The 25,563-nt window shown below is 42.5% G+C and overlaps 1 protein-coding gene across 8 annotated transcripts in view; it reads right to left on the bottom strand.

Annotated features, from left to right (window-relative positions):
* Positions 1–25,563, bottom strand: part of LOC117237668 (polypyrimidine tract-binding protein 2) — a 414,765-nt gene that overhangs the window by 361,809 nt on the left and 27,393 nt on the right. The window contains exon 2 of one of the 8 annotated variants that reach the window (XM_033501879.1): positions 16,269–16,293. The exons of the other annotated variants lie outside the window; for them this stretch is intronic. Coding sequence (XP_033357770.1) covers positions 16,269–16,293 — 25 coding nt within the window. The remainder of the gene's footprint in view (positions 1–16,268; positions 16,294–25,563) is intronic. 8 annotated transcript variants of the gene reach the window in all.

Below are 25,563 nucleotides of genomic sequence, written 5' to 3'. Positions count from 1 at the left end.
CGTCCGAAGAAAACACGTTGTTCGAACGTCCGTCAAACAAGTTCTTTATCGCGAAAAGACTTCGCAGAGCGCGGCACCGGTCCGCTTTGAGGTCACCCAGCCAAGAAGAGAACGAAGACCGGAAGCAGACGAGGAACGGTAGGGTGAGTTTGCAACGGAGTTGCGGTTCCCAGCAGCTTCCTTGGCCGCTTAAGCTGCGGTCGAGCCTGTCGATTTCACCCGGCAAAAAGCTGCGCCGCGATTTAGACTTGTCCGAGACTTTGTCCCTCGACCACAGCCGCGTTTCCACCAACTTCCCTGGAAGTTTCGAGGTTCCGAACGAAACTGACTGCTCCGACATACCGATTAAAATAAACACGCCTATATAGTATTAACTCTTCGTTCGATTAGGTTTGTCAGAACGAAAAGACAATTCGCTGCAAGAAAAACAATGCGATTTTAAGCTTCGTGGAATTATCACGCGCGCATTATCGGTATCGCCGTTTTTCTATGTCTGTAACAATATCGTCTGGTAATAGTTATTAGGTTAAAGTCGGTATGACCTATCCTTTTAGAAGGAATGGGTTTTATATGTACATATTATCGGAAGAGGCATGAGAGGATACTTTAACTTTGATATCTTTCCTGCCAAGTAATCGTCTATAATAGATTCTAAAAATCACAGCGCAGATTCCTCATCGGACGACGATATGTTCGAAAACAAGAACGAAACGGTATTTGAGTGCTTTCGCAACATCGTCCTAACGTAGAATCGCCCGTCTTCGTCCCTCCAAATGGCGGATCGATCGATCTTACTCGCCACGTTTGAAGAACGAACGGATACTTTTGCTTTGTCTCGTGACCGATCTCCGAAAAGAGGGTCAAAGTGCTTTAGAAGGCTCGACTTTAATTCCGTGTTCGGCTTTGTCGTCCCTTCAAAAGCGCGCGCGAAAGCAAGAAAACGTGGAGGACGAATCGGCGCGCATGAAATTTCGCGCTCTTCGAAGAACAGCCTTGTTCCGCGTTTGAAATTCTCTGCAAACTCTTTTCCACGCCCTTCCATCCTTCCTTTCTTTTTCCTTTCCGTTTTATTATCGCGTTGCATTCGAGTTTTTCATGTATATTCGATGAAACGGAAGGACGAGGAAGAATCGTCGAGGAATATGATTCTCGTTAGGATATTTTTTAGCCGAGAACTAAAAATAGACGAGGGAATACATTTGAATTTTAAGGTCTTTCGATTTGCGTGGTAGATAGGTGCGCGTAGATGTGACAAGGAACCGTTACGGAACAGAGCTGTTTGCTCGGTCGTAATTATAGGTCGTAAGTTAAAAGGCGTCAGCTACGTACATTGAAAATTCTTTGCTTGCGCTATCGTCCCTTGCCGATAAACCGATCTTCCAATTACGTTGGCCGACCAAGCAGATCTTTCATATCCACTTGCCAAACATCCATCAACGGCTATTATACCTCCGCTCGAGCCGTTTCCGACAAAGCTACACGACTGACCCGAAAACCTATGTCCACATCGTCACGCGACAGAAACAAGACACGTCATACGTCACAGGTTCCCAGTAATTAGTTAATTGGACGTCGAAAACGAGGCAACGAGAGACCGCGCGCTTCAAAGACGCGCGTGCAAACATTTTGTTAAAGGCACTCGCTATATCCGTGAAATATCGAACATCAAATTTACCGAACTCGCCGAACTTGCCGACGACTTTCGCGTTTCCGTCTAGCTCGAAAAATGAAAACTGTCGTCCTGCTCTCAGCCACACTTCGCAGGAGCCGGCCTGCTGATCTACGACGATCTACGAGGTTGCCTGATTCTCTAAAAACAAAGGCCGATCGGCACGACTCGCCGATTCTTCGAATTCCATTCTTCTCGGCAATCGATTTATGACACGACTGGACGTGGCAAGCAAAACAAAGAAAGGAATATATTTCTTCTACGATCTTACGACACGCGAACGTATGGTTTCAAAGTACTTTACCTCGGGTCCGAAGCAGCGAAAGTCGACCGAAACAGTTGTGCGAAACGAGAGGAACAGGAAGTGGCGAGCCATGTTTCAAATGGCGAGAAGCAAAGAGGATTGCAAAACGAAAAGTTCTGGGATGAATTTCCAGCTGCGTCCCGGCCGCGAAAAGATAAGACGACGATCTTGGAAGCGGTCGAGACGTAAATAATCCGCAAAAGCAGTAAAAAAGAAGGCGGTGGCTGCGACGGCAATCGCACAAAGTGGCCGAGTTTCTTCGCGTTCCCCGCAATCTACCTTTCGCGGTTTCCCTTCTTCGGTCAGGGGGTACGTGCCAAGGGGACGACTCGTTCCTCGATTTCCACGATTACACTTAGGCGAAATGAAACAGTCTTCGAAGAAAGAGGTTTTGTTCCCTCGACGATGCATCGCGACGTCGAACAACTTGAACATTCGGAATTAAACGCGACAGGAATCCCATCGCGATCCAACTTTTCGTCTTTTTGTCGATTTTTTTATCTATCGTCCGAACTGCCAGGCGACACCGATATTACGATAAACCCGAACAGAACGGTGCTCGTTCAGCTACAAGATAATTACAGTGTCACCGTTACGGTGTCTATTATTTAACACTGTCAGAGACAGCTTCGTCAGCCCGTAAATTATCAGCCGATAAAAGCCGAAAAACAGAAGCTGCAGAAGTTTCTTGCGAGAGGGCATAAATCAGAAGAGACAGAAAGAAAAGTTATTCGATGCATGGAGAGATGGCGAAGACGAGCGAGAAAAATGCTGCAGGAGGTGGAAAATTTGAAATTAAAGCACGTCGGATACGAAGAGAGATATATCTGATACGGATCCGTCGGATAGCGAAGGATGAGTTTTAAGCTCTTAATCGTACAACTATGCGATAACTGCTAAAACAACGTATCGTACAAAAGCGTAAAAAAGTACGTCTCGTAAATTTCAATATTCTATACAAGACGTCCATAGGCTAGCTTGAAATAATCTTGAAACGCGAGGTAGTCGTTTCGCAGCGTTTCCTGCAAAGTAACTGTGATCGGATGATGGAAGATCAAGACACAAAATTCCTTCTCTCATAGCCCGTACGATCGTATCCGTCGATATTATCTCTCTCGATGGAAATCGAATCGTTCTCTTATAATCGTAGCATCTAAAATCTGTAAAATCCGATTCTCAAAGCTTACTACCAAACGTTGGTCGCTTCGTAATTTTCACAACTAAGGGATATTGAACTGGAGAAAATCTTGCGAAAGTGCCATTTTTTACGCGTATTTTTATCTTCTATCTTTATCTATTTACTTACTCCAGTTCTTGTCTTACCTCGCGCGTCACCTTCCTTTCCATTCGACCCGCCAAAAATCCACAAAGTATATAACGCACAAATACGTGTAAAGTGCCTGTAAAATAGGCCAATATTTCGTCGATCTCGAATCGATTAAAGGTGAGTAGATGCGCGGCAACGGCGATACCAACGATCCAGGAACCTCATCCTCGACCCATCTGCGATAATCGCGTGTTGCAACGATGCACGGGCAAGTTGCACGACGGATATCCGTCGGAAGCGTGGCAACAAGCCGCCTCTGGCTGCCATTACGCATTCAAACGTTCGAGCTGCGAGCAACGCCAGGCGTTTCGGTGGCTTTCGAAACGGTGGATTTAACGCGGGGCCGCCGCCGGCTCGAATTTCGAACACTCCGGTTGGAAATTCGCGGGGGATCCGGTTGCCCGGTGCTAATTACGCGACTCATTAACAATGCAGCCACTTCAAACGGGGGGTCCGGTTGATTATTATTAGCGGCGGCAACAATGAGCGTCGTTACAATGTCCGACAAAATTTCACGGTAGCCGCGGGCGCTTTGCCCGCGACTAAAACGCCTAGCGCACGGACGTTTCGTTGATTTTTACCTTCCAGTCTGCAAGTTACACGCGCACCGTCGGTTCTCGATGAAATTGTGTCGCGCCGTTAGTCGGTGTACGGTTGACTTTGCGTATACAACAGAATATTCGATCGATCGTTTTTGTCGGCGCTGAAAGCTATACCAATCGTTTCGCAGATGCGTCGCGAAAATTAGAGGAATGGTTGTCCTATGTAAACTTTCTATATATTCCGTCTATGATTGTTTATCTGTTGGTCGATACGTACGCCTTGTAGGTGGATTTTTCATAACGGGGTCCAAATACCTTCGTGAACTTAAAGCGAAGCGGTATCGCTTTCGAAAGGTTCGCGTCGCGCTTCCACACGTTCCACCCATTTCGTCGCCGCGTTTCGTCACCTTCTGCGTCATTTTATATCATCACGGACCAATTGCACATGTAAATCCCAAAGAGTCCAATTACAATATTCAACGGATACACACAGAGAGCATCGCGAAGTAACGTGCAGTCGAATTGAAATTATCAATGAAACGACCAGAATACCTGTAAACTGGAGAAGCTTCTACAAGAGAATGAAACAGAGATACGCCATACCAGAGAGAGAGAGAGAGAGAGAGAGAGAGAGAGAGAAGGGGTGAGGGGGGAAGAGGGAGAGAATGCAATAGCCAATGGGATAGGCAATCTAAGCCTAGGATACAACGTTACCGAGGCGAATCATATTGCGATCCGTGGGGCAATCTGGCCGCAATACTAACGCACTTCGCGATTCCCTTTGTGACTTAGCTCGACGGCCAACGTCACCGCGTTGATTGTCCATACCGACTACCGCGTGTACAATATCGGATTTGCTTTGGAGACGACGACGTCCGTTGACAGGTTGATTGCGAGCATCCGTCGCTGATTTCCAACCGACTTGGTCCGATGGATGCGACGTTCCGCGATGGATTTCAACGATCCACCGACTTTCGCAAACGCGTCACACAAGAGGGAGGTTCGCGTCGGTCGAACACGACGTTTCTTTAGGCCAGATCGGAGATACGCCAGTGATAGGCGGGAAGAAGAGCCGTTTCGTCGGAAATACAAAAATTATTAGCAGAATTAGTTACAGAGGAAGGTATCCGTTTACCAGCGCGTCGTCAAAACTTCAAAGAGATTGCACGAAAGAAAAGAATCGCGATAAATACGTTGTTATATAGCGCGTAATCGTAAATGTCGCAAGTCGTTTCGTGATAAATCATTATACGGATACGGACAAAGGTTCTTCTAAAATTCAACCACGTATATTTTCATATAACGTATAACTACCTAATGTATTAAACAACGATTACGTTTTCTAAGCAATCGAACGAATAAAACCCGTATCGTTGATACTCTGACTCGTGAACACATCGCCGATAAATTATTTCTCTTAACGAGAGTTATGTAAAGGCAGAAGACGTGGTTCGAACAATATCGCATTACGCAGCGGACTCTTTTGTACGATAGAAGCAAGAGGGGCGAGGGTAGAGAAAGGAGGCTACTGTAAGTTGTCGATATCGTTAATCGAAGACGGAAATTCCTGACAAAGGATGAATAACCCTGGCCAGGGCATACAAAAGATGGATAGGTAAATAGTTGCGGGTTTACGTAACAGGACCTGTTCGATTTTTCCATCCTTTCTTTCTTTTCGTCGTTAAGCGCCGAACTTGTCAGGCCTGTTGTTAACGTTTTGTCAGACCGTATCGATTAGTCCGAGCGAAAACCGATATCTTTCTCCCGCGATATCTTGCATTCTGAATGGATAATCGGTGCGAACCAGCGAATAAAAGTAAGGGAAGAACCTTCGCGAGCGCTCGATGGTTTCTTCGATACTTTGATCCTTGCGTACCCATGTTTCCGATCGTTAGGTAAGATCTCAATACCAACCAGTATTAATTCCACCTTAGAAGACAAGTATTCGACGTTTCGTTTGTACGTAAAACGCTATACGACCTCGTTACCTGTCCTGACGTCATAGGTCATATTGAATTATCGCGAGTCGAACATCATCGCACGTTGTATCCTTATGTCGCATCGTTATATCCCAACCGTGCGATGTTACGCAAGTGCGCTAATCTTTTTCTGCAATCGCCTCGCTTGCTAGTTAACTACTTAACTACCCACTTGTTATTTAGTAATTCCGCGTTGGTCGTAACTGGCCGTAGTTGCTAAGCTCTTAGCAACTATAATCGCTAGTTATAGATTACTCGCTCGTTTAACGTTCCCCTTTTCGTACTATCAATGAGTTTCACCCGTCGATAGAATAAAATACAACGAAATATAGCAAAACAAAAGCGTTCGAAGCGCTTTCTGTAACGCTTGGCAGACAAAACAATTCGTTGCCAGAGATATCGATCTCCACGAAATCAACGCAGCCTAACGTCGCGGATGCCTCGACGAGGCAGCCTCCCGACCGTCTCGCAAACAAAGTCCACCGTAAGTTCGACCCAATGGAAGATCCGAAAACGTTTACCATCGATAGGGCGCGCATTAATGGCCGGCTAGAAATAAACCGGCCATCGGCCATTCGTGGGAAACAGTCGCGTTCTGGCTGGCTCCGGGGTTGATACGGTTTCTGGTTTCTACTGGCAACGCGATATGGAGCTGCACGTCGAATCCGCAGTATCCATAACAGCAGCGTGATCCTTCCGTGGCTGGTAAATCGAAGCCGAGATACACGAGCCCGGATCGCTTTTCCAAATTGAATTTTCTCTGCTGCTTAAACGTTCCCCTTCCACCGGGTCATTCGCTCGCCTTTGTTCTCGCCAACGCGCGATCGACCGTGGAAATCGCGGAAATATTCGTTCGACGTGTTCTCTATTCGCGTTCGATCGCCACCGACGCGTTCGTACGTCGATCCGAGCTACACCTACCAGCGACTCTACCTGATTATGCGACTGGTCCTCGATAGCTTACCATCCGAGGTAGTTCTTAGCCAACTGTGTTGGTCGAATCGCAGTTCGTTGATCGCTATACGTATAATAAAGCAGTGGACACGTTCAGCCTTTGACGATGAAAAAGTTGGACAAACCGAACGTTGACAAACCCTATTCGAGGCGTAGAATCGTACGCTTTAGTAGCTACCGATGCGAGCGAAAACGTTTGTCGGACGTGTGATTGCGTTATACGTATTAAATAGCGTTAACACTTTGTCGTTCAACGTCTTATTCTTTTATGCATATAACCGATACCGATTGTACGTATTCGCGATCGTGTTACGAGCGCGATTTACATAACACCGAATATCAGAAACTGCGACAATCCCTCCGATACGAATTATATTTGTTCGGATCGCGAAAAATTTCTATCGCTGACGTATACGCTCTTCGTGTAACGACGATAAACAGAGAAATCGGACACGCGATCAACGTTTCCAGATAAACGATCGAACATCGAGATGTAACTCGGAGATAAATTAGCCGAATCTATTCGAAACGTGGGAGAACAGACTAGAGCAAACGAAAAGAAGCTATTACGCAACAGTGCGATATCGTCAAAGGTTAATTCACGTTCGTAAACGGGCGAAATGGAACTATAATCATCGCACGGTGATCGCATGATTATTGACCGTGCGATTATTGACGCAAGCAGCCTGCGTCAGTGGTATGTGCGCGTAACAGGTCAGACCGCGGGATAATGCAATTGAAACTCGAGATCGGTGAACGAAACAAAGATGGTCGAATTTGTCGATCTTAGAGCCTCGTATTACGCGCGAGTTTCTGCCGCCAAATTTCCAAACGTCTTAGATTTCGTGTTATACATACGTATATGATATATATCGTTGTATCTTTGCTACTTGACATCTATTTTCCACGTTTTGTCCCGTTTCGTTTCACCATCCGTACGATCTTCGCGCATTTTCCAACGCGTTAAGCTCCAACATGAAATCCTTAAACCTTGCACAATCTTAAAGAAACTCGAAAGAAATCCTCTCTAAGGTCTATACTTTCCTGAAATAATCCCTTCGAAAGCTACCTCAAAAGATCGCTGTAGAACGTTCCGAAAAGTTTCTCATCCGGAAATTTATTTACACGAATAAACTATCGCGAGCTGACGAACGATGCGACGTATTCAGCGTAATAAAAGGAAAATTCGCGACGAAACGGGGCCAGGAGAAACCCGTTAATATGGGCTTACGCGTGGACGCGCCCGGCCAGGGCTTTCTAAGCCCTTGCCGAATTTCTGCTAGCTACAATATTCCCCTGCATTACTCCATACGACTAATGCAGTTTAGCTTTGGTTAGGTTTCCACGGTATGTATGTGTTGGCCACACGTCACTCGAGAAACAGACGCGGAGAGGTCTGCATAATTCGAACTCCGGTTCAGATCAAAGCCAGCTTTCTCGTAATGTATTCTCTATGAATAACTCGCATCGAGACCGTATATTCAGGTTGTATACCGAGAAGGGCTTAAGAAGGTTTTTGAAATCGCGGTATAATCAACGCGGTCGATAACGCTGTTACGACAGAATATTTGACGTCGTATTTACGCTATATTTTACGTATAATATTATACTCTAACTCTACATACGTGCATCATCTCATCATCATCTCATCAACTCTACATGCTTTGAGACCGGATTAAAGAGGGATTTAACGCCAAACAGCGTTTCTGCTTCCAAAGACGTCGTCGTTGAAAGAGAAGAGAACTTTTTTCGTTCTCCCGTCGCTGTCCGACTCGCGCTTTTTCCCACTATTCCTAGTCGGTGGTCATTTCCAGGGAAGAACGTCGGTCATACGGTTGACTGGCATCACTGCGACTCGATGTTGAACTTTGTAGGCTCGTATCTCGAGACCGGATCGAAATGATATCGAGTTAAAGCAACGCGCCTTTCCTATTTATTTAAGAGCATTTTAACGAGCAAAGAATCACCTGGTATGGCAGAAGCGCTGTTAAACCATGTTTCCCGTTGGAAATTCACGTATCAATCGACTACGAAATTCTACCAGGAGTGTAATAAGCTCGTTCCACGAGATTTCACGCGTTAATTTCATACAGTCTACTCTGTCATAAGAATGGCAAAGCATAGTGGAAAGTTAATGGACGTTAGTCGGAGCAATTTTACTGCAATTCCCTTAAATTTACGACTGCGGAGGTCTCGCTGAACTTCCGATGCCAGCTTTTACTGTTACTACCTGCCCGTAGTTTAATAACACGCGTGCAAAATGAGGAAGAGGGCTTCTTTGCTCATCGTAGAATCGCTCTATCACAATTTATACGATCAAGGCTGAAACGCAACGTACGCTTTCAAGATTTTACTGTTACAAACTTTGGATCTTACCTACGACACATTTCTTGAACTATTTCGATCGTCGAACAAGTCTTTGGAGGTGGTAACGTTTCAAACAAGAAAGACAAATTATTTCAGGTTCGAAATTCGACGTCGAAACAGGAACAATCTCTGACTAAGTCTTTATAGCTTTCACGTCGCGACGACGACAGCGTTAATTGATACGTTAACGAAGAGGGTGGAAACCCCTTTGACTTGCAAAATTCGCATAAACATTCGCCACTATTGCCAGTCCGTTGTTCGGAAATCCGTACGGTTTGATAAAAATTTATTGGAAAATCATAGGAAAATCGAGTAGAGATATATCGCATTTCCAAACGTCTAAATTCCTCTGTTCCTAATCTTTTCGTTTCCTAATCGTTCTCAAATTCCTCGCCTTTAAAATCTCGAAACTCCTCGAGTGCCAAATTCCGATATTCGCTCAAAACCCTTCTCAAATCCCTCGCCAACAATTTCCATCCGCTTTCCCTATCTCCAAACATTCCGCGGCCATTCTACTCCCTTCGTTCCTTATTTCCACAACAACTTCTTCAAGAATGTCCATCAATTATCGAGTTCCTTTCCTTCTACACGCACAGTACCGCGTCTACGTTTAGTCGGAGAGCCAGGATGCTTACGATAAAAGTTGGAAAATATCAGCAACGTCGGAAACGCTGTTCGTCTCGAGAACATGCGACCTCGTTAGACGAGCAAACACGCGACAAAAGAACCCGACCAAGATACGACCAAGGGATCTGGCAATACAGGATATTATAATTGTATAGGAGGTTTATTTCCCTTTAGCATAGCGGGCACATGTTCGAGTCGGGGAACCTCGCCTGGAACGCGTATTTCTTCGACATGGGGCAGAACCGATTTATATTACGCAAACAGATGGCATGAATTTTTAGAATTCGGACGAAGCTACCGTTGACATTTGTCGTTCTTATTAAAATATTACGTTACTTTCAGTACTATCGGAGATTTGTTCGATGAAATTTTAAAAGACGCGGTTCGTTTATTTTCATTCTTCGCGCAGATTACGAAACTCAGATCCTGAGATTTCTGAAATCGCTACGTTCCAAAATCTCAAATTTTTTAATTTTTTTGATTTACGCACCTCCTTCTATGGACAATTGCCTTTCCTCGGTCGATTTACATCGAGTCTTTTCACAATCCATAACGCGTCACCATGTCCATGTTTCAAATACGATTCCGTTGATTAATTGGGTGAGGGAGCCGGAAGGTTCGGGTTTGTTTTGCATGTGATCACAGGAAGGTTGGCGTATGCGCGTTTTAGGCCCGGTCTGAATGTTTCATGAAGGCGTCCAGCTCCTTTTAATGCACGTTGCGGTCACTGTGATCCACGTGTGTCCCTCTATACATAATGTGCATGCATGAACGTCGAGGATACGGTAAGTGGAGACCCTTATCGAATGTCGTATCCTTAAACATGAGATGCGAACCTGCACCGACGTGCTCCAAAAGAGACGCCGGAAATGTAAATACGTTGCAAACGTGGCGAATTACATCGAAACTCGGGCTTAACCCGTTCGCTCTATCGAAACAGCAAAAATATGCACCGAGAGTGTCGAAATTATTCGCACGTGATCAATAATACGTGAGCTAATAAGGCAACAAAGAACTTAAAGGTTTAGAAGGATCTAAGAATTTTCATATTTCTATATTTATCGCATATAACGATTTAAGAAAGTAGAAATTTCGGCATTTAAAGACCGATAAATTTCCAAATTTGGCGGATTTGAAAGGAATTCAAGAATTTAGGAGTTTTACAAACGTTCGGCGTCTTATCTCTTCGTAAAATCAATTTAACGATGAAACGAAGGCAACCATAAACCAGCTGTCCAGGATGTTCGTCGTCGCGATGATCTTCTTGGAAAGCAAATCGTTTGATACGCTAATGACTATTGTTATGTATCGAGGGAAGCGATCGGCATCCCTGTGGAGGGACGCGGCCCCGATGGTTCGACCTAAAGCTGACCTAAATTATCCATCCCTTACACGAACGTTCGACGTATACGTCCGTTAAGCCTCTCCCGGGTTTCCTGCTGGTCCGTTTCACTCGCTGGCCAGCGCTAGCAGATCGGCTTTCCTCGATCGATGACCAAACTGAATACGTTCGTCGTTCGACTTTAACGAACACGCGAGATATCGGCAACGCGTGATCCATCTTTACAACATTAACGAAAAACGATGCCTCTACGGATAGAATCTAAGGATCCCTTGAAAACGATGCAGTTATGCGCGCTATGAGTCAAGTTCTATACTGCAAATTCTAATAAGTATGCGTAACTTATTTTTTGGAAAATACCACACAGCCTGCAACGGTCTTGAAAAAGGAGCCAGCAGCCGAGTAATCCAAGAACCAGGCAAGAAATTCCGAGAGTAAAATTTCACTTGCGGTACACAAAACGTTGTTCGCGCAGTCGAGTCCGGTATCGAGCGAGTGACTAATAAACTACCCAAGAAGTTTCATCTAAATTTCTACAAAAGTTAGAGTCCTACAAAATATTAACAATTCACCGGCCAATTTGCAAAAATGTATGGAACACGGGAAGAGACCGTTTTCGATTCGACAAACACTGTCCGCGTAATCCGGTTCGACATCAAATGGTTAATTAGCGATTCGAGTAGATTAATCGTCGTCCTCCAGCACTCGACACTCTACTCGAAATCGAGAGATGCGAGACATGGGACAAAAGGGAACGAGGATCGCGTGAGAGAGAGAGAGAGAGAGAGAGAGAGAGAGAGAGAGAATGAGGGAGGGGTAAGGAGACGAAAACTGGAGTACACATCCGGTGATCGCGCGGCCTCGTTATCGAGCACAGAGCCACGTCGAAAATATCGACTGGAATATCGACGGAATGTGTCAATGCTTCCTGATGAACCGCGACGACACGCGTCCGCCAACCTACCGCGGATTTTCGCCGTTGAAATTCGATTGTCGCCGTTCGAACGGTTAGCCGTAGTAATTTTTGTCCTTTTTTTCTTCCTTTGCGCTCTCGTCTTTTTCCACTTTTGGGATTCCCCCTTCCGACGAATTTCTTTGATTGCGAGATCAACATTCAAACAACGTTCCTCGTCTGCTTTTACTCGGAGAATTGAATTAATCGACTTAACAAGTTTACTTCGCGAATAACGCGTAACTTGGTATCATTATTCCACTTATCGATATGATCTTCGCCGAACACAGTGAACGCTGCGTTTAAGAAGAAAATGTCTATCCTGAAAAAAAAACAGTTTATTAGATACTTTTTCCTCTCTCTTTAATCAATTGTACGATTTCTGATTGCATCGCGACCTTCTCCCTGCTCTGCCAATGGTTTCCTCCTTTTTTAATAATTCTATGCAATAACAGATCAATTTTCTGTCGAATTCAGCCGCGGCTGGGTTTCGATTTTTTCAAACGCAAACCATCGACGGTAGAAATGCGCTTTGTGTTACGTGTGCGTTTGACGTGTACCAATTACTGCGTGTCTTTGCCAAATTCGCCGCCATGATACTTGCCAAGTAATCGATACTAAATTTTCCGTTTCACTCTATTATTAGGTTGCGCGTTATGTCGTGCCGATTTCCTTTCAAATCGAGAAACTCCAGAAATTCCGTCTTGAAAAAAGATCGTCGCTGCACTCGCTTACAACGACTTGCCAATGACCGTACAAATTCGTTTGATTTCGTTTAATTTATTTTTTCGAAATTTTTCAATGAAACCGGAGGTGTATTTTGAAAAAAGATACAGCGAGTCGAGTCGATCGATCGAAATAATCGCTGTTGCTTTCTGTAAGTTTGAGCCATTCGTCGGACAGATGAATCGCAGCACGTAAAATTGTCGTGTCTTTAGACAAGATCCAATCGTCGGTCGGACTGACAAAGGAGGACGTTCTGCGAAATTGCCGCGTGACGACGCTAGGCGGGCGCTGCTTCTACGACGAGAGACGTCGTCAGCTTATTCGTTAGACGTTACTCCTTCGGATTACCACGCGTTCCGATCGATGCAACATGCCTTATCCGATACCCATTTGCAATTAACGGTCGACATACTGAAGCGATTCGACGATCCAATCTCGTCCAAAGACGCAGCATCTTGCCGTGATGGAATTCATCGGTTGCCTCGTAAATGGCTTACAGTTATAGAAAGCTTGGATTCGACGGTTTGCCATATTTCCTTCTCAGATAGATGGATAAGACTCCGAGTTTCACTCGGAGAAAAATTCAAATTATTCGCCCGTACGTATCTAATGCAATCTTTGTGTTACCAAAAAGATTATTACGCCTAACTATGAAATAATTCATGGTAATTTGAAGGAATTTATGGTTGGCGGGCGAAGGAGATCCGGTCGACGACGGATCTAGAAAGCACGGTTTCATCGTGTTAGCGAAACTGGTCCAGAAGGTGGATCGAACGGCGGAAGACGGTGAATCGTATTTAAATTTCAAATGCTCCTTGAGAAGGCAGCATAGTCGGATATAATCGGATATCCGAACGTTCCCGTGGAAAGCCAGGTATTACGTGGATACCGATTTACTCGGGTAACCAGCTGGAAAGCAACTAGAAATAAACTATTCTCTTCGAACGTTTTACCCCTGCTGTAACATTGCCCCCGTCTCAACCCTTTCCAGTCCTTTTATATATAGAACCTGGCGATCGATTCTGGATATTTTCACCTTCGTCACTCTTTCGATCTAACCTTTTCGTTCCCTTTAAATTATTTCTCTCTCGTCCCGCTCTTTTATTTCTTTTCGCTTTTTCCCTTGTTTGATATCGGTGTAGGCGGATAACGGGGCTTAGATTGTCCGTTTAATTCCTTAAAAGTGCAATAAAACGACGAAGAGTTCGGAAGACAATTGCTTCTTTATCGTTAAAACTTGTTGCATTTGCAACGTAATGCGACGAGAAATACGCCAACTATTAATTGGTATTATCGGTTATTTTCATATATAACTTTTCTCTTCTAAATTATTTGGAAAAGCTCGAAAATACTAGTATTTTAGATATTTAGATATTTATAAAAAGGACACGCGTCCAACTGTAGAATAATTATTTCCAAGAACGATTATTTAGCTAGTAGTAGTTAATTTATGGGCAATATTTTCACTGCAAATGGAAATCCCAGTTATTCAGAATCCTTTTTTCATATTCCTGTTACGATCGTCGCGTTTTCGGATATTTTCGCGGACAAAGAGGGGGCCGGCGACGTATGGCGAACAAAGTAAATAAAAATCTCTCTACTTACGTGAATCGAGGCAGACCGGAGACAGGTGAAAGGGAGATTTTCGGGTGCAGGATCGTATCGTCAACTTTTACGGGGTCGTCCTACGCCGATGGAAGGTCGGAAAAGACAATTTTCCCGCGACTTTAGTAAAAGCCAACGAAATCGACGTATTTTCTGTGTAAAAACACCGAGTCGACGAAACGTATCACCGAATTGTCGAAATTATTATTATCCGAACCAACAGGAAGCTTCAAAGAAGAAAAAAGAAGAAAAGCGCAGAAGAAATCCAAAAGAGAAAGGAAAAATTCGTTGCTTCGTTCGGCCTCGAAGCTTCGCTCTCTATAATCAAATTTAATCCCTAATCGATACGATGAAACAGAAATATTATAACTCTGCGAGGTTTTTGAGATGTATTAAGCTGTAATATGCGAAACATCCAATCTTTTACGGTTCGTACTTTATCGAATCATAAAATAAAAGCTGGTAAGAATCGAAAAATTGATATGGCATCGTGAGAGCCAGAGTTCTGTTTTGAAATAATATTTCTTTTTGAAAGAATGGAAATTAACGTATTTAATAATTCTTCTGAAATTATATTAATTTTCCAACAAAATCAGGGAGATAATTAAGCTATCCTATACGAAGACCACATAGGAAAAACTTGGATTTTTAGCGTAGATAAAAGACGAATATATAAAGACATCGGACCAAATGTTAAATCACCTGCCAAATTTAAGTGTTTTGTCTTTACCGATGAATATAAGGATACCGTTCGTTATTTTTTAACGAGTATTTATCCCAACAGTTAAAAATTGATACTTTTATCCGCTAACGATCAATAATTTACGCGTGTAACCTAAAGGGGACATGAAAAATTACAAATAAATATTTTCTCCGAAACTCTCGTGCTCTTCCACTTCGAAACACTGATTTCTCTTCTTCTTCTTTTTCTTCTTCTTCTTCTTCATTCCCTTCTTCTTCCTCCGGACCAAATGACTTCTCATACCTGTTTTATACTACTTAGACGTGAATTCCGCTTACTGCAGGCATTCTCAAGAAATTGGCAGACCTGGAAAAACCATAAACGAGCGACAATCGTGTTTCTCCGCCGTGGTCTCCCATCGTCCGAAGTCGGCCATCGATTCAAATTCGCAACCCGGTTTTTCGAAAAATCCTATCTTATAAACACCTTCGCGACGAAAATCGCGTCTGTAATCGGTCAGTGACTATCGAGAGAAAAATGTCGTAATATTTCGTCGATGATTATTCGAATAATATCACAGCAGCTCTAGGATGGTGAGTGACAGAGATGAACGTGAGAGACAGAAAACGTGTGAGGAACGGAAGAGCCATAAAGACGACGAGAAAGACAGAGACATACCGAGTGACAGACAAGGGAGAGATTGGAACGTACCCCGAGTGATACGCGGAGAACGTGAAAATTAAACGTTTCTGAGAATATTGGTAAGATCTGAAAACAACGATTAATCGACAGGCAACGTTGATGCGTTTACGCCAATTTTTCGACGATAGAATTTCCTTCGTCCAAACCCTCGAGAGACGAACGATTCCTAAGTTTCGTACGTTTTTAGAAAGCTTGACAAGCATTTCTTTCTTTTCTCTCTCTCTCTCTCTCTCTCTCTCTCTTTCTTTTTTTTATACCGGTAAAAGTATAGATTTACGAAACGCTTCAACTCTGCCTATCGTCGTTTTCTCGTACTCTTAATATTCAATATTCTCGTATTTTATATGCCTCGCCCTGTATAGAACAAGAAGAATAAGAAGAGGAGAAGAGAAAGAAATAAACGAAAAGGGAACGGTGAAGAAAAGAATGAGAAGAAAAACGGAATAAAGAAAAAGAAGAGACAACTGTAATGTAGGGGAGGCTCTCGTACCTTTTGCCCGCTGTGCAGAGTATCTCTGTAAAGTAAAACAGAAAAGAGAAGAGTTAGACAAAACGTACACATAAATACAAGACAGATATGAGAGGTTAAGAAGCGACTGGAGAAAATGGCCGACTCGAAGGGACAAAGAACAAAGAGAGAAAATGGAGGAGTCAAGCGGTTAAAAGGCGCCATATACAAGGTGCGAGAAAATATATTTTGCATATTTGTAGGATCGTTTGCAGGCGTTGAAACGACGAAAAACGCTCGTATATAAAAGTACCGTTCGAGGTTTACCGTCAAATTACAAATGATAATATTTTCCGCTTTTCTATAGCTATACCAAATACTTTTACCACTACTATCGTTCGTATAATCATTTTTCAACGATTTCAGAAGAGCAATAAAACAGCAATATTTCAATAGGGTATATTTGCTTGGTTCTGATTCGTCAGCTGCTTCGTCGATACCGGTATATTTTAGCGTAAAGTATCATAACAGATATTGGCAATGGAACTGGAAGGTAAACCTCGAACGATATCTTTGTACACGAGATCTTTATTCTCGAGACCGTTTTAACGTCTGGAACCATCCCGTAAATATCCCCCATATGTATATATATTCTGGCAGCCAGAGGGTATCTACGAACGTGATTATGGCGGGGACGAAGGTGCAAGATTCAGACAGAAAGACAAAAGGAGACAAAAAGACACGAAAAGCGGGCTCACAGGGAGGTCGAAAGAGAGTGTACAGTGCTCGAGGGTGATCTGTACGATGATCGGAGAAAAAATGCTGATCTGCTGCGCCGTGATCCTGCTTGCGACTCGAGCAACGATTCGCGCTAATTTATTACACGCGCGTCGTCGATTATTCGCAGCTTTTATCGATTACACTGTTTAAAGCGAGGGATCTTTATAATTTTCGTTAATGGAATAAAACGTAGCGCTCAGTGATCAAGGTTGGCATTTTGCATCGTTTATCAATCCTGAAAAGATATTACACACATTTACATTGTTCGTTGAAAATAGCCTTACAACACAATGCTGTAAATTTTATTTATTAACAGGTTATAACGGAGAACGCACGTGATTCGTCGTATCGCTCACTCGCATGACATAAATAAATTAACATTAAATAAGTAAAGAGAAACATTGTTAAAAAAAGAGAAATCTCTATAAATCTATTTCAATAGTTTACAATTTACAAAGATCGCAACTCTAATTTATAAAATAAGGTAGCACGATGGCGAGGGAACTATTTTCTACAAATTTTGAAGCTCTTCGTTGATTATATCTTCGGTGCAGGATCGCCCAAAAACGAAAAAATGCCGCCGAATTTTGCAAAAAAAAAAAGGAACAATTCTTCTTAGTCTACCTGCAACAGTATAATATTCCATTACTTTTTATTCTCTTCTCCAAAAATTTGTTAAGGACAGCTCTAGAATGCAAGTTATACGGTAGGGAAACTTTGTTAATACGATCAACTAAGAGAGAGAAATTATTCTACGGCTAATTTTATGGTTAAACGTAAGAAAGTAAAATCTGTTAAGAGATTAGTGTAACAGCATGAAACGTGAGGAAATATTAGCATCTACTTAACGATAGGTTTCCGTTCGCCCGACCTAAACGCCAAGCATTCTTAAAAATAAAAGACAGAAATACGGTTGTTCGTTACAGGAAAATCTCCAGTGACCTAGGAAGATTAAGGCGGTTAATTTAATTTAATCGAAAGAACGTTTGAACTTAAAAATAAAAAGAGGATAGTCGACGCAGAAACGCAGAATCTTTTCCGTCTATACGCTACACTCTTGTATACCAAAGAAAATTACGAATTACAGCTGTCTTTTAATTACGAATGGAAATTGCGCAAATTTCCATCCGTATTCTGAAATTCCAACATCCAATAAGAATGTCTTGGATCACGGGATATTTCGTAACGGATTAACGAACATTTCATAAACTCACTGACACGAATGGTCACACGAAAAGCTCACAAATGGTCCATATTCGAGCAGCGATAATCCATTCCCAACCATTCCATTCGCGATCAATTGGATTCTGAATATTTCGAGATAGATCAACGAATACCGCCGTAAGCCTACACAAGCGAATTATCAGAAAGTATTGGAGCGAATCGCGTTGAAAAAAGATTTCCATTTAACTGGAAATCGCGATTCGATTCGATCTGAGAATCATTTATGGGTCGTTCGATTATTAATATCTCGATAATTCATGACGGATCGATAAATGTTTCAAAGGTCTGCCGTTACTCGGAGATTATTATTAAACAATTGCCACTTAATCTGGAATATCGATTTCATCTGGAAAATAGGTCGGATTATTGCGTGAATTACGAATATTTCTAGAATTGGTAACAGTTTGGCGAATATTCTATAAATCTATATTACGTTACGTTATTGTTAAAAAAAAAAAAAAATTATCGTTTAGTATTTTACGAGCGTTTTTGTGATTCGAGACAGGTCGATGAATATCTCGTAGCCTAAATTATCAGGAAGCTGCAAGTGGTCCATATTCGTACAATTAATATTTCATCCATACGTACATTCCGCGATCATATTCGCTCGTGGTATTTCGCTCGTGATTATGATTTCTTAGATTATGAATAAGCGAAGATTCTGGCTAGATAATATCGAGAAATTTTCTGGTCCAAGTAAACACGACCGTCGCGAACAGTCGTTTTAACGATTAAGCAATCGTTTAACGCTAGAGGAGATCGAAGACGAGACGAACGAATAAAGAATAGGAAAATACGATTGGGTGGAGAACGAAATAAAGGAACAAAGAGCAGAAAAATGCAATCAGATGGAAAATTATGGTTATCGTGCGATAATTTCGTGGTGCGATAACTTTCGAGCGATATGTAACAAAAGTTAGAAAGATTTAAACGTCGATCGACGAACGTTGAAGATTTTTGCAGGGTAGGCAGGTTTGCAGGCGCGTTCGAGCATCGTCGGCCTAAGTCGAGGCACCCCTAAGCGCCTTGTGGTCGCCCCTGCGAATGGATGGCTCAGGCCGTGTTATCGTAGGCTAACAGGCAGCCGTTCGCAAAGGGTTGATAGCGCCTGCCGTCGTGCTGACTAATTAGAATTCCTTCCCAGCGATACGTAATCTCGCTAAGGAAATTAAGCGGACGGCTGGCCCCCGCGAAAAACCTGACGACGCTCGATTTTAGCGGATGGATCGCTAAGCTAATTGTTCTTCGCGACAGAGAATCGTGCATTTTATGTTCCACGTTTCTGGCGATGGTCGTGTCGCGATACAGCGCTAACGAAATTTCGAGCGATATATCCGTAAAAGGAGTTCGGTGCGTGTCAATTTTTATTTCACATTTATTTAGATTTCACAGCCCTGTGGTAATACACGAACATGTGGAAATATTTGCGAACGGTAAAGTATCTGGCTTAAAGCCACGGATCAAAGGTATTCCTGCGTATCTTTTCTATTAAAACGTATTCGTCTGCGCTCCTTCGCGCAGAGATTAATCGGAAAAGGCGAGGTTTTATCGGAGGAAACTTTTCTCTCTGCTGTTATCGTTTTCATCGGCGGTCGCTGGAATCTCTTGCAAAAGCGGCGGGAACAAGTTGAAAACTATGTAGCAAAGCAACGAATTAATATTTCAAATTCCTCGTTGTTCCCGCCATTCTCGATGTCCAATATCGTTCATTTATAATCGTGTTCGCGGAAACACACCGAAAGCTTCTGGCATTAATATCGTAGAATGGCGAAACGTTTTCGCTGGCATGGCTAGCAACGAACGACAATCGATTTTGTATCGTTTAATCGAACTACCGCGACAACCACCGTTTCCGCGAAAGCTCACCAATCATTCACAATGTGCATTTTACAATTCGCTTCGAACGGTTTTAACTTTCGTTCGGCGATGTATAGAATTAAATCAATTAATCGCTAAATTAGTATAAAATAGATTACAACCATTAGATTCTTTTCTTTTAGGTTTGCATAATTAATGATTTTCAAAATTTTTACTCGTCGCTATATTTATTTGGTTGGTTCTCCGCTTTTTCACGCGATTCAGTCCTTCTACGACTATAAAGCTTGAAACAGGCGCATAAGTGCGTCGTACAAGTGGCAAGAACGCAAAGAGGCAGAGGAGCATAATCGCTAACGGTGGAATTGGCACTCGAAATGGGCTACGAACCAGGCTGTACGGGGTTCCTGTGTGCGACGAACGTACACAGCGACACGTATCAGCATGATCGCGCGTGTCGGTAATCGGTAGATAGAGCCAAGCTGGAGTAGGATGATGCAGCAGCTACAGGTAAATGTAATTAGGGATTGATCGAATGGTAAGCACGGGCCTGTCTAATTGTCCGAGCGGATAGCTCTCTTCCGGTAGCCGGAAGTTTGGAAGTTGCTAGTCCCGTGCTTGCGATTTCTCGGCTCGTTGACGATCCTACTTTCGCAAGTTCATTCATCGTAGAAAAGTACGTAATGTAAATAATGATAAATTCCGTGACACGTTTAAAAAGAGAACAAGCTTCGCCGCACGATCATTTTTCACGTGGAAATTACAAAATTTTACAATTTAATACAATTGCCATTTAAAGTTGGAAGAAACTCCTTGTGCGTTTCACACATTTGTCATAAACGTATAAATATCCAAATGTCCGGATAATAATACGACGGGGAAAGTACAATGTCCGACGGAGTACAAATTACCGTGTAAAATCTGTTCGCCGGCACGATCCGTTTCAATTATCGCTGTTTGTCTAAGACCGAAAAGAGCGAGAAGCGTTAGACTCGACGCTCGAGAACATCGGCATATATGCGCACACAGAAACGCGACAAGTTTCGAATCAGCCTGTACGATCCTGAACGATGACAGAAAGCAAATTAGACGTGCGATATCCAGGTTACCGTAATAACTTACCCAACGCGCTCACTTCGTTTTACCGAATGCTGGAAATGCATCGTGCAATGTGCTTAATGTACTTAAAATCCTATTACAGTTCACGCCCAGGAAACGGAGATCGTGATTCCGTTTCCGTGCTTCGGACAAAAATAGGACGCAAAACGTATCAACAAAGCGTCTATCGCATTTCTCGATGTTCCTTTTTTTTTTTTTAATATTTCAAGGCAATGAAAATAAAATCAATTTTACGTTCGAACGGTCAAAGTCAATTTTAAGTTGCAGCAGTCACTATCGAAGCGATTATTTTCAAGCTCGAAGCAAAGCTCGGTTCTGTCAGAAATAAAATAAAACAAGGAGAAAGAGAGTTTTACGTTTGCTACAAATTGGCTTATTAAGATTGGTGAAACGCTGACTGATACCGATTCACGCTGGAAGTAACGAAACTTATCAAAGGAATATATACGTAGACCTTGAAAATCGAAAATCAGGCCAAATTTTCAAGACAACGAGTTAAATGAGGAACAATTGCTTGTTAATTTAACGTTAATTACCTGCACCGTAACACGATCGTTGCTTTATGCCATTTTTCGATCGTACCAAAGTTTCGGACACTTTGTATTGCTCGCTATCGGCGACAGTTTGAAATACAAAAGTTTATTATTTCCTTTGCGACGTTACGCAGTTTTATTTCTACCCAGTCTCCGCCGGAATAATTTTTCATTCGTTTCGAACGAACTGAGATTGCAAATACGCTGCGCTTCCTCTGCCAATTCGCGCTAAAGACGACAAAGCTCGCGAAAATGGTGAAAATGAACAAGATACACGGGCCAGGATCAAAGAAAACTGACATCGATGAGCATCGGGGACTATCGAAAAGGGAAATTGGCAGAAAGAGGGAAACAGAGAAAGCGTGGCTTAAAACGAGCGGTGCGGATCGAATCCGGGGCTCGTTATCCGGAACTAAACGTCCAATCGAACGTTTATGAGCCAGCCGTGCCATGCGAACAGCAGCCATACGCATCAATAAGCAAATAATCGAACGCATTCGAGTTACGTATCGATGACGATACGACAGATTGCCTTTCCAACGAAGCGGCGCACTCAAAATTCTCCACGACCGCAAACAGTCGCGGCGATCGAAATGATCGTCGGTGCAGATGCCACTTTGCGTTCATCGATCGACCATTTCGCCGCGAAGCGTTTCGTCCGTGGCTTCGAACGATCGACGGTCGATCGGATTTCTTATCGAGCGTCAAAGTATTCTTAAACGTGGACGAGATAGAAAGAAGGAATTTGTGCGAAATAAGCAGGATGAAATTGTTAATAAAACGAGAAGATGGATAGATACGGCACAAGGCTGTGTAAATTATAAATAAGATAAGAAAGAGGATTCGAGATCTTGGCGCTAAACGCGAAGAGATCGTTGACAAAACGTACAACAACAGTGTACAATGGCAATTTCGTTGCTGCGGTTAATTTTATAATATAAATTTGTACAGATGCTATATGAAATGAGAAAGACGGGAAAAGTAACAGTGTGTTTGAACAAACATTGTTACTCGAAATAAAATTACATAATTCTTCCGAATGACAACGCGAATTGTGTCAAAGAACGAGCTTTCGGTACAATTTCATAATTACGTCCGTGGAAATAAGACGTGGAACGAAAACGAGATTCGTCGGAAGGCGGTTGAATTTTCTCGAAGCAAGAAAATTCCGGACCTATAAGAAGGACGCTTTTATATATTCTTCAATTTCAAGAAACGATTAAAACATTGAACTAATCGTAACAAGGAAGAGACGGATGGCCAGAGGCATGGCCTCGCCTCGACGTTCCCCGTCTCCTTCGCTCAGCCATTTGATACACACGTAATCGAATTTCTTCGCAATTTAACAGACAACTGAAAACATGAATTTTAATCTGCCGTGATTCCTCGGCGATGCAAACGGCACAAACGAACCGAACGTTACGCAAAACGCCTACAAAAGCTCGTCCAATTTCGAAATGAAAAAGCTTCTTCCCTCGAAAAGCAATCCCAACTCACTGTTTCGCCCAGATACAGACGGATACAATTATTAACCGTGTTTCATCCTACGAAAATAAAAATAGACAAAAAAGGCAGAGAGAGAGAGAGAGAGAGAACGAATAGGGAAAGCTTTGAGAAGCGTTTAAACGATAGCTAGGAAAATCCACGAGAAATATCACGATGGGTATCAAAAACAGTCGGAAAATAAACTCAGCCAGCCAATAACGAGAAGAATCTCCGACCGAAAACGTTCGTCAGACGATGTTCCATCCGGAGAAATTATCCGTTTTTTCTTTCATCCCCTTCTTTTCTTTCTTCCTTTTCCACTATCTTTTATTGCTTATTTCGTTCGAACCCTTTCTTGTTTTTAATTTTTCGAAGAAAACGCGCGGCCGTAATCCAAGAACGAAACTTGTTCTTGAAAGTTTCGCTTTCGTTTTCTTTCCGTTCGATCAACTGCCTGATTTTACGGTCGATGGAGGTGGAAAAGGAGCAAAGTGGAGTCTTTGGAGAAACAGTGTATATCCGTCGACTCTGATCGAAGATTATTATAATTATTACGAGGATGTACGAAACTAATCATCCGGATCATCGTGATAATCAGCGGAGATGGAACACCGACGGAATCAAATATAGAAGAAAACCAAACAGCATCATCGTCTTCGATGCAAACAATTTCAAAGAACACGGCAGGATATGGACTTATAAAGTTTCGGAGAGAAAACGAAGGGAAGAGAACGAAGGAAGACGTTCCTTAGTGAAAGAGACAATGCGGTTGCAAGTCGGTATGGATATGTCAAACGCAGCCAAGCCATAGTAACTACTTTGAATTTCCAATCTTGCGTCCGTCTTGCACGTTCAGCGCTGTCTATAGATAAAACGTCGATGCAAGACGAATGCCGAGGAGAATCGTAGAAAGTTTCTCGTTTACCTCTTCCGAATTATCCATCTATCGTACAATTTATTACCCGTATTCGAGGTTTTACTTACAATTGTTAGAATAACGATATACCGATTAAACGTCCCATTAAATAAAGATAAAAACATAAGGCTGGTCTTCCGCCTCTGTCACATTTTCAAAAACCAATTGTTCCGCGTGATCGCATAAAATCAAAAATTCACGATAGTCGAACGCGGCGAGATCAACGACTGTCAATGAGAATTAAGAATGTTTGCGTTTGTTCGTGATTCTGCGTAACGAGTCTTAAGAGCAACTTTTCGGATACCCGGTACGTAGAACTGTACGGTATAACGACTTTATCTGTTCAACAATTTCAACACAGTAACTAAAAAATAACTTTATCGAAACAACTTTAACGTTTCAATGTAGCTACCATAAAATCTCCAACGCGAGGAAGGAGAGAAAGGAAAATATAAAAATTAAATAAACGCACACAAACGTACACAGAGTTATGAGAGTTATTCGTGCGGGATAACAAAAGCTGGTTATATAATTATTGAAGCGACCGGCCGATATTGGCTGGTTGTCTAAACTTTTTTACGCACCGGAAACGTGTTCGTCGAATAACGTTTTGTATTTTTCACCGCGGTTTTCATAAAACATCGATTTCACCAAAAAGAGAAAAAAAGAAAAATAAAAAAGAGAGAAAAAATTGGCAAACAACGAAATCACGGTTGTATGTCGAACATCTTTACCGCAAGCCATTACTCCATAAACTAATAAACAGAACCACGGTGGTTGAATTTCTTTTTCTTTTTTTTTTTTTTTTTTGCAACAGACCGCGATGCTTGTATCCAATTTTTTTCTATATTTGTTTTGTGCAAATGGTTAAATAAAAGTTGCAAAAATATAGCAGGTGAAACAATGAAAATTTCGATACGTTTCTTTGTTGGATGGAGTTATGAAAGTATTGGAAGTTTCAGGATGATTTGAAAGGAATATGATAGCGTTTGCGTACGCTGTTACACGTAGTAGCAATAGCGTGTAAATTTATTTACGCTTTCGATGCAACTCGATTAAACGCGGTCTAAGCTACAGGATCGATCGAATATGCAAGAACATAGCCCATAGGCAAACGGCGAAATTCAAGGCTGCTTTCGAATTTCGAGCGAGACCAATTTGAAGTGTCCGCGAGACACCGTCGCGTAAAATCTGCAATCGATTTACCACGTAGTTATATTTCTGCAACATCTGCGAGAAATCGTCGATAAAAGTCGATGCACGCGTTTAACGCATATGGCGGATTCGACAAATATTCAAGAATCGTACCAAAATTGACAGAAAATTGGTACTTTTCTCTTAAATGGTAATGAAAAAATGGATTCAATTTCCGGAAGAGGTACGCGGTAAGACGTAAGACGGTTTAGACGTTTGAATGGATAGCGTCGATTCGTTGAAATACGCCAATTTCTTTAACTAGAGCTAA

The sequence above is a fragment of the Bombus vosnesenskii genome, unplaced genomic scaffold, assembly GCF_011952255.1.
Source record: "Bombus vosnesenskii isolate JDL3184/JDL3185 unplaced genomic scaffold, Bvos_JDL3184-5_v1.1 scf7180000013395, whole genome shotgun sequence".
NCBI classification, from domain to species: domain Eukaryota; kingdom Metazoa; phylum Arthropoda; class Insecta; order Hymenoptera; family Apidae; genus Bombus; species Bombus vosnesenskii.
This window is presented reverse-complemented; position numbering and strand designations above follow the sequence as displayed.